Source organism: Tasmannia lanceolata, unplaced genomic scaffold, assembly GCF_043159265.1.
Source record: "Tasmannia lanceolata isolate RefF3 unplaced genomic scaffold, GAP_Taslan_0.1 ptg000090l, whole genome shotgun sequence".
In the NCBI taxonomy this organism is placed as follows: domain Eukaryota; kingdom Viridiplantae; phylum Streptophyta; class Magnoliopsida; order Canellales; family Winteraceae; genus Tasmannia; species Tasmannia lanceolata.
In genome coordinates this window covers 127,651-137,545 of record NW_027518767.1, presented here as the reverse complement: position 1 = coordinate 137,545, position 9,895 = coordinate 127,651, and the positions used below count along the sequence as shown (strand labels likewise).

The window sequence follows — 9,895 nt, the reverse complement described above, 5'->3', positions numbered from 1 at the left end:
TTTTTGCTATTAAACATAAATTGAAATTATTCAAAAAAAAGAAAAGAATGCTAAATTGAAGGATGAGCTTGCAAGAACTAGTTACAAGTACAACTCATTGGACTATCTCATGCATGGGAAACAGATTCAATTTCTTCCCCTTCTCTCTTTTATGCCTTATATTGTGCACATTCGATGATCTTTCATGGGTAAACCAAACTGGGATTTGCTAGCATCCATCCCAGAAAGGCATTTCGCGGCTGGTCAGGGCAGCCACTCATGCTTAGATTTTGTCTTATTCATTAAATTCAGCTGAGGTGGCTGCTATCACATGCAACAGCCCAGCTGCGAAATGCCTTATGCTATGGATGCTAGCAAATCCCAAACCAAAATAGGCTGGCCCACTATATAACCAGCAACCAAACGTGGGTTTCATGCTGGGTTCTTTTGGTTTGTGGGATTCTTTTGTGCCCACTATATAACCAACAATCAAAAGTGGGTTTCCTGCGGAAATTCCACAAAAGAAAAAGCTAAAGTCGAGGTATCAGATACTTCTCCCTTGGCTTTAGGATAGTAAATTTGACAAAACAATACCCAGTACAATATCTATATAAATACCTATGCTTGTTAATTCAACATACAATTCAAGAGCTTTCTCTCCAACGAAGAACACCATGTTCTGGCAGAGCAAAGACCGTATCCTTTGCACCACCTCCAACTCACCATCCCTTTCAAACACGTCCAAATACACCGTTTATTTCTCAGGCGAATCAATAGAGACCACCGTCACCAATGACCCCTCTTCTATTGATGAATGGCTGTATGGAATCAGTATGGTACACCGCATAAAGCCAATCGTTGTTGGTTTAGACTGTGAATTGAGACCCGACGATTACTCCATAATTCCTAGCAAAGTTGCTGTTCTGCAGCTATGCATTGGAGGCAAATGCCTTGTTCTCCAAATCTTCTACATGGTCTCAATTCCTCTGTCACTCAAGAGATTCCTTCTTGATCCTAAGTTTACTTTTGTTGGGATAGGGATTGGGGATGATGTATCCAAGCTTATGCTTGATTATGGACTCAATGTTTGTAGTGTGATTGATATTGGTGAATTGGGTATGGTTAAGGGGTACAGGGTGCAGTCAAACGAGCTCTTTTGAATTTAACTTTGGTGTTCTCTGTGAAGAGTGAAGAGTCTCTTCACTTTGCGTATTGCAAAATGGGTGATTTGGTCATCTTCACATGTTCTGCAACATTCTCATTTTAACAAAGGAGAAATTCAAGGCCATTTATATGAGAAATAACAATAACCTGAAGTCCATGGCATATCTTCTTTGAAAGTAAGACTAACTGAGCTTTAATTTCCCAAGCGGAAATAAAATTACAGAAATTAAAACAATTGCAAACAAAACTACACGTTCTCATCGGTAATGGGCAACCTGAAGGCTAGTTTTTCGGTATGTTTTTCCCAACAATCTTCGCCGGTGTTATGCGCAGAAGGTTACCTGGTTTACCAGGAACTGCCCCTTTTATCATCACAACCCGGAGCTCAGTATCAATCTTAACAATCTTCAATTTCCGGACCTTTGTTTTTGTTCCTCCCATTCTCCCTGGCATCTTTTTCCCTTTATAAACATGCCCTGGCGTTGTTCCGGCACCAATGGAGCCCAAAGCTCTGTGACTCTTGGAACCGTGAGTCATCGGACCACGTCGAAAATTGTGTCTTTTTATCCCACCTGCATAGCAAGGGAGAAATAAAAGACTAGGTGGTAAGTAATCATGAATGCATCCCATCCTCAATAAAAGGATGTCAATTCTACCCTGTCTGCTATCCTGTTGAATCTCAATCCAAAAAGCTTTTGTTATAACAAAGGCAACACAGAAAGCTTTTGTTATAGAATACCTGCAATCTCAACAACACAAGAATTCATAAGGTACGCATGATTAAACAGATTCATGCATACAACCAACAAGACTATCTTTATAAAAAAGGGCATACCATAAATTTATTCTATCACTACAACGACACATTTACGTGTATAACCTAGAACTCCCATAAGAATCTACCATGTATGACTTTTTTTCTTTTTTTGAAAGCCTCTACCATACATAACTAATCTTACTATACAGTTATAAATGAATGAACTGCAAATGGAAATAAGAAAATGGCATAGAAAATATAACATTTTGAAATCAAGCATTAGTGTGCTTTCAATTTCTTCCAACATCCAATCATTGTAACTGATGCTATGTTTGGTTGCTTGGCGTGGCTCGGAGAGTAGTGGAATAGGAAGTCAAAGGGAGGAGACAAGCATTTTGATTTGCCTAGAATTACCTCGGAAAATTGTGTGGCTGTTTGGTTGCGCGGCATATATTCGGAGAGTGGGAGAAAAAGTAGGGGGTGTAATTACCAATATATATATATATAGAGAGAGAGAGAGCATCATTCCCTAGAAAATTCAACCATAATTCTTTGCTATTGGAAGAAGGGGACAAGAAAGAGACAAGTAATTACCACATGATAGAAATTCAAGGGAATCAAAGGGAGTCCAATGCATTTTGGCAACCAAACGTGGGATGGCATGCCAAATCCAAACCAAATTCCGATGGCTGCCAAGCTTTTGTGCAACCAAACGAAGCATAATAGATTGTATACTCTCAGACAGCTGAGTAGGAGTGACCTCCTCTGGTCTCTTGTCCACAGACCCTGTCGCATGTCCCCCAACATCACCGAGCTTGCTTCTCCGTACAGAAGCCATCTGATCTCCAGGAACCCTAAGTTTGTGAGCGGCAAAAAGTTTTTCCAACTCATCTGCCTTCATCTGTAGCTCATCATTCAAATCCTGATTTCCTCTTGACTGTCTTACCTTCTGAACTTGCTCGACAGAGGATGTTGAAGCAGAATTAAACATCTCCTTACTTTCCAAATGCTTTCTACTGTGGAAAGCCGGTTCACCATTTCCACGAGCAGATATACTTCCATCGTTCCTACCCAACAACTTCCTGCTCTGCTCACGTGCAGAGGTCTGTTTTTGAAACTTCATTCCTTGGAGACCAGAATCTTTAGCTCCCGACTCTTCCACTGCAGCAGCAGAAAATGGTCCCAGCTGTGTCTGAGAAGCCACCGATTCTTTTTTCCTTACTTTCCCTGCTTTGCCTGGAAAAGTTCTCCACTGGGATTGAGCAGCCAACAGGTCACTCTTTTCCACTTTCTGTACATTGCCTGGAGAAGTTCTCCACTGGGACTGGGGAGTCAACACATCACCCCTTTCAGTGTCCTCCAATAAAGACTAAAGAAAGCCTCTTCTTACTACACAACCAAACTCAAACTCAAGGTTTACATCATCTTACTTCATAGTTCATGCAGAAATGTCTCCAATATCTCCTCTAATCCCACAATAAAACAAATGAGAGAGAGATAGGTATAACTACCTATTTACCTCAAGTATTTTTTTTTTTCCTTTTTTTTCTTGAACAGGTGAAAGACTACCAAAAGGAGAACACAAGAACAAGAAAAAAAAAAAGAGACACGAACAAGCACCAAGACCATGCTGCAACAAACTAAAAGAAAATGAATTACAACTCTCACATTCCGCCCCAGACAAATATATCAAAACAGCTGACTCCATAATTAGCAAGCTTGTAGGCATTAGAGTTCCTTTCTCTATGGATATCAGAGAAGGAGCAATCTCAAAGGTAGAACAAATGAAAATCTCTTTGAAGGGGTGTCACCACGGAGGTCTCAAATCACCGTGAATCCAAGAGACAGATATGCATCCATCGGTCAAGTTCCATAGATTCGAGAAAGCAGTGGGTAGAACAGCACAGCGATAGAAAGATTCGGAAAATCGTATTAAGAAATTTCTATTTATCAATTGAGAAGATTTTCTAGGCTGAAATAAAGAAACTTTCATTATTTAAGAAACCAACTGCACGTGTACAACAATCAATACAGAACTGAAAGGTTTCTTCAAAATCCAGAGAAGATAAACAGTTCATGTTCATTGTGATTAAAAGAAAAGGCTAAATAGATTATTCCGAATCACCTCAATATGAGTGAGTGAACAGAATGATGTGTTGCCCCCTGATGTAGCTAAAATTGCATCATCCATTAATACTTAAAACTCCGAAATATATCCATAATTTGCAGTCATCGTAGAAGTACTTTTTGCTGCCCAGTATCCATTTGAGTCTCCAGATATAAAAGGAAAATCAAATGAGGTAGAATGATAGGAGACTCGCAAAGCTAAAATTTTGAAAAGAGATGGCCTAACAAAATGATTGTGTTTGTGAAAAATAATTGAGAGAAAGGTGTACGAAGTACCAAATCCTTAACAAATGCTTTTTATCAAGATCCCAAATTGTCGTCAAGAAAGCCCCAATCAAATATCATAAAATCATTTTTTTGTTCGAAATGAATTACATGAGTACAATTCTTTTCTCCCATAAAGAAAAACATATGAAGGGGACCATTTATCCCCATCATGGAAGTTGGCACACATCTTCTAGTAACATGTCCCAATGACATCTGAAAGGAAACAGTGGTCCTTTTTCAAGGCCCTCCAAAAGCCGCTAACCACTGCAATTTGCTTGACAGGTTTTTGCAAATGAGATTCATGCCAAAGGTCATCATTGTAATATTCATCTGCTTGAAACAAAACATATGCATGCTTACTAGTTACTACTCAGTAATGCCAAGGAATCAATTGCACTTACATGCCTTCAGTACCAACATTACATGCACAAGGTAACATTTCTAATATACCAGATATGACTCTAAGGGCATAATGGAAGGTCAGAGTGCAGAAGCGCACAAAACACTGATTAAAAAATTGGTAATGTTATGAACAATTCCAAAAAATTGAATCTTAGAAAGTTCAATGAGAACTGAATACCAAAAATTGACCATTTAATAGGAAGATGAATCAGGGGGAGTCTGATGAAATGATGCATGGACAAGTAAAATGAAGTGAATTCACAGGGGCCCCAAAGGAATTTTTTCTTTTAAAAAAATGATGACCTTGAAAAATTATTGTCTTTGAAAAACAAAAGAAAAGTGTATGGAAGTCGCAAAGTCTGTACAAATGTTTTTATAGTCAAAATCCAAAATAGTGGTCGAGAAACCCTAATGAAATACCATACCATCTGCAAATGAATCCATACTAAACCCCACCATTGGAACTTTCATCTCCTTGCAACCAAACATATATGCTATTACTACTCGGTGATGCCAAGGAATCGGTTGTGCACTTGCGCTTACACACCTTTTTTTTTAACGATTGCGCTTAACACACCTTCAGTGCCAGTAATCCAGTATACTTGCATAGCTACATGAGGCAACATTACCGAGATATATCATGGAATTATCTCAAAGACGTGGTTTCTATCCCTATATTGAAAGGTCAGATTGGGGCACGTGCTACTCATTTCAAAGCAGGTAGGTAATGTACACAGAATACACACACATACAATGTTTTGAAAATCAGAATTGAATCATAAATTGTAATATTGGTGGAATTGTGTCGGATCGTAGATCGTATCGTAAATCATAAGATTAATTCATATTTATATACACATGTATCAAAAAAATATTAAAAATTAAAAATAAATCAGAGAATAATAAAATAACTAGGTATTCATTTTTCCATCCAAATCGATTAATTTAAATAGGAACTGCCATGATTAGTTATCCAGTATCATAATATGAATTGTTGCTAACAAACTTGACATATACTAATCATCTATTTCCCATCCAAGCTCATGCATATTGGATAATAATCTTAAAGATAATAAAAGATACCAATTCATTTCAATTCTCAAAGAATCAAACATCAAATGTCAAATATCAATTATAAAAAAATCGGTAAGTCATCGATGTTGTCCTTGTTATAGATGTCTCCCTCCTCGATGTAACTAATGCCTTCAAGCACATGCAATGTGATTCACTGGTTCAAATTGGTTCGATTCATTTCTCTTCCTCCTCAGTTTTCTTCGTTCTCACGAGAGGGTTTTCGAATGCTTCATCTAATGCATAAGGTGAATGGGGTCTTTCGAAAGAAAATTTTATTTTCTTTTATAGAAAACTTAATTAGGATAAATCGCACAAATAGTATCAATCGTACACTTTTTGATCAAATTGTAAAATTCAATCGAAAATTGCAGGATTCATACAAATTAAGATTAGATCATGGGATTCAATTCGAAACCCATGAGATTTTACTTGAATAGTAATTATATATAGAGAAAACGGTTCCTACACATATGTGTAGATAAGTTATCTACACACTAGCTTAAAATGCAGTGGGGGCCACATTATTTGGGTGATCCAAACCATTCATTTTTAAGGCCCTCACATAGATAGGGTGTCCACAAAAAGTCAGATTCATAGGATCATCCTAACCATTCGAACTGTGGAGGCAAAAAATGGACTAATTTGTGAAGGTTTAAAGACATCCATTTTACCTCCACAAATTGTAGGGTTGGGATGATCCTATGGATCTGATTTTTTGTAGACACCCTATCTATGTGAGGGCCTTTAAAATGGACGGCTTGGATCCCCCAAACAATGTGAGCCCCCACTGTATTTTAAGCTAGTGTGTAGAGAACTCTCTACACATATGTGTAGGAACCGTTTTCTCTTATATATATATATATATATGGAATTTCATTTGGTATCCTTATCGGTATGCAGAAATGACCCTCAATTGTGCAACTTTTGTAATGATGATCTCTAAAAGTAAACAGCATCTCCTCAGCTTTATAAATGCCAATATTCTCAGGCCCTTTTTAGCCTAAATCAAGGGAAGGAAATAACCCAGTACAGAATCACATTTTGCAACCTAAGAAGGCCATGATATAAACTCTAACGGATATAGCAAAGAGGAAGTCTAAAATTCAAAGGTACAAAGTGCTATGTTTGTCTTTGTTCTCATTTATTTACGCTTGCGTAAATTCCTCTCATCACGCATCTACAACTCAGCCACGACTGCACTGGCATTCTGAGCCTTGCACTTCTGTGAAATGATCTTTCATGACAAGATCCAGACACTAGCCTATATCAATAGCTCATGGTTTTTCCAATGAGATGGTTGTCAAATTTTTCTTACTTGCTTTACTAAAATCAAGCTCAGTAAGATAAAAATCTGAGGCATCATGTCCAAATAATCAAAAAATATCCAGTGACGGACAATATTACAACACCCTGTGGTGTAAATAATCTGACTTATAAAACTATAAAACACAAGAAGAACAGAATGAAACAAAAGGTAGAAGCGAAACAAATAAATAGCGTAATCTCATGAAACATTGAAAACCAACAAAGTATCGTCCAATTCTGATGAACTGATGTAGTCGCGTAAAACAGAAGTGATAAATCACAAGAATAGGAAATCGTAGTCCTACGATAGCAAAATAGACAGAAAAAGAAGAAAAAGTCCAAGAACGGACGTTTTCTCTTCAATTTCAGTAGTCATATTCCATTTCAGTTGGAAAATGCAGTTAGATGTTTGGGTAGTACAAGTGATAAAGGGGTGTGGGTGGCTTTGTGATTTATCATGGGCACGGGCATCTCAGGTAATTCAGTCTTATGGTTCTTCATTATCCACATGTCCTTTTTTTCCTAGGTGCTCATTTTGTCTGGGCTTTTAATTTCATGTTTCTATTTAATGGCCGTGGTTATTGGCAAGACTTCATTGAATTAATCTGATTTTTTTTTCAAAATCTTGAGATCTAATCGAAGTGAATAAAACTTCAAGCTTTTAAACTATAAATTCCTAACTCATGAATTTTTTTTTTTATCAGCCTTGGAGTCCTCTGTGACTTCCTTTATGCCTAGCTTACATTAACACTCACTAACCTACTATAAACTTATCTTTTTTATACACTATTTGTTCTCGTCCAGTGAGGCATATTGCATTCTTCGAGTTGATATGATCCTTCCCATACATCTTCTCTTACTTTCTCCATTACTTCCTTAATACTTTCTGCCTCCTGCATTTTCTCTTTTTTAGGCCATCACTCAGGCATCGCTTCTGGGATTCGCTTCCTCCCCTGTCAACTATGATCATGTCAAAGCTAGGGAGAGTAGGTCCAACGCCTAAAGTAGGGTTACAGATGAAACAAGATATCACAAATCAACACATAGCCCAAAAAATTGTAGCAGATTCTAATCCATCTTTCCTTTTCTCCAAATCAGCCACTCTTCACATATCAGTTAACTGATCAAAGCTCTGGCAAATTCAGTGTAGGTTGCCTCACAAAAGTAAGTAATGGTAGCTCACTAATAAGCCAAATTACAAACTTCCTGACTATTGATTCACAACCAAAGGCCTAAAACTCCCTCTAGAAACAGCCTCATAACCCAGGTTAAATGTTAGGGAAGACTGCCCCTAAGAGAAAATCAGAATCTTGAGTAGCACCTTTTGGAGATTCTAGGCTTCTAGCCTCTAAAAGAATATGTAATAGTGAAAGTAACAAGTTTTTTGTCACAAACACTCGTTTACCGGTTGCCACATGCATGGCGTCCTCGAGGATTTCCCAAGCAAAAAAATGAACTTTTCTTAATCTTTATGGTGCTTGGTTGCCAATTTAGCATAAAAAACCCTGGAGACTACCAGACAAGTTTCACAAGTAATAACTGCATGTCTGGTGAAATGGCATCAATATCCCTCCTTATACTTTCCAAGCCAAATTTCTCAAAATAAAACGGAGAAATTTGTCTCTCTCTGTCTCTCTGTCTCTCTCTCTCTCCTTCTTCTATGTTGGTAATGATCACCCTCCCCTCTCCCCTCCCCCTCCCCCCCCCCCCCCCCCCCCCCAAATTGCTCTATGTGGTCCGCAACCAAACACTACTTATCACTAATCAACAAGCTAAATTGTATGTAAATCAAATGTTTGTGTCCTCTCTATTGACTACTTATAGCACTCATCTACAAGGTAACTAACTACCTGTATCCAAACAGACATAGGAAAGCAAATTCATAAAAATTTCGAAACTACCCATAATTAATTTTAAAAGAAGCCAGAAAAAAACAGCAGCGGGGGTTAAATAAATGACAGTGCATGTTTACCTTGAAATCCCTTTCCTATGGAATTCCCAGAGACATCAACCAGATCGCCTTCGTTGAAAATGTCTTGGAGGACGAGGGTCTGGTTGGGCTCGAACCCTTGGACCGATGTGAGCCGAAACTCCTGCAGGTGCCTCATCGGAATGGCCCCCACCTTGTTGAGATGCCCGATTTCCGGCTTAGTGAGCTTCTTATCCCTGACCCTACGATAGCCGACCTGGACAGCATCGTATCCGTCGGTGGCCTCCGTCTTGATCTGAGTTACGATGTTTCCCTCCCGGAAACCGACGACTGTGACCGGCACAACCTTACCTTCGGGCTCGAAGTAAGTCATCATCCCCAGCTTCGTTCCCATAACTCCGATACCGGCCTCCATGCTCATCATCCTAGTAACGGTTCTCCTCCGATATGATGAGGGTTTCAGTGGGACGGAGAAAAGAGAGCTGAGGTTGGATGTTGTGGTTAGGGCAATGGATGCAGAGGGAGAGAAAGGGATTTTTCGGGTGGGGATGGGCGAGAACGAGACGGAAACCGCCATTGCTACTACAGCCATTATTAATTAATAGAGATAGGCACACAGCTCTTTTGCTCTTTGAGAGAGCGAAAGCACCAAAATCCCCGTTATCCTTTTGAAAGAAAAAGAGGTTGTCTTGTCTTATATAAATTATAAATAGATGTGGCCACTGTAAATGACTAAAACACCCTTCAAGCTGGTTGTGAAACTCAAAACTTCAACAATGTCTCTACCACCCTGGCTCAACTCTTTCTTACCAATGGACCTTCGAATAAAATCCTTCATTGTGACAAAAACCTATGGGCTCAATGCCTTCATCAAAAATATGTTTAGGGAT

General features: G+C 38.6%; 2 protein-coding genes across 2 annotated transcripts; one reads left to right on the top strand and one right to left on the bottom strand.

Moving 5' to 3' along the window:
• Nucleotides 1-599: 599 nt before the first annotated feature.
• On the top strand, nt 600-1,139 carry LOC143865525 (uncharacterized). Its single transcript, XM_077375846.1, has one exon. It carries the CDS (start codon nt 600-602, stop codon nt 1,137-1,139), a length of 540 nt encoding a protein of 179 aa, XP_077231961.1.
• Nucleotides 1,140-1,240: 101 nt separating this feature from the next.
• LOC143865533 (Ribosomal protein L3 family protein) lies at nt 1,241-9,692 on the bottom strand. The gene is made up of 2 exons (XM_077375851.1): nt 9,048-9,692; nt 1,241-1,715 (listed from the first exon to the last, which is right to left on the bottom strand). Exons 1-2 carry the CDS (start codon nt 9,595-9,597, stop codon nt 1,426-1,428), a joined length of 840 nt encoding a protein of 279 aa, XP_077231966.1. The 5' UTR covers nt 9,598-9,692; the 3' UTR covers nt 1,241-1,425.
• Between the last annotated feature and the right edge of the window lie 203 nt (nt 9,693-9,895).

What these genes read in the sequence shown, in the direction of transcription:
- LOC143865533 (XM_077375851.1), bottom strand. Translation starts at nt 9,597, where the DNA reads ATGGCTGTAGTAGCAATGGCGGTTTCCGTCTCGTTCTCGCCCATCCCC. An exon ending in CATAGGAAAGGGATTTCAAG is followed by an intron (nt 1,716 to 9,047) that starts GTAAACATGCAC and finishes CTTGCTATGCAG; the next exon opens with GTGGGATAAAAAGACACAAT.
- LOC143865525 (XM_077375846.1), top strand. Translation starts at nt 600, where the DNA reads ATGCTTGTTAATTCAACATACAATTCAAGAGCTTTCTCTCCAACGAAG.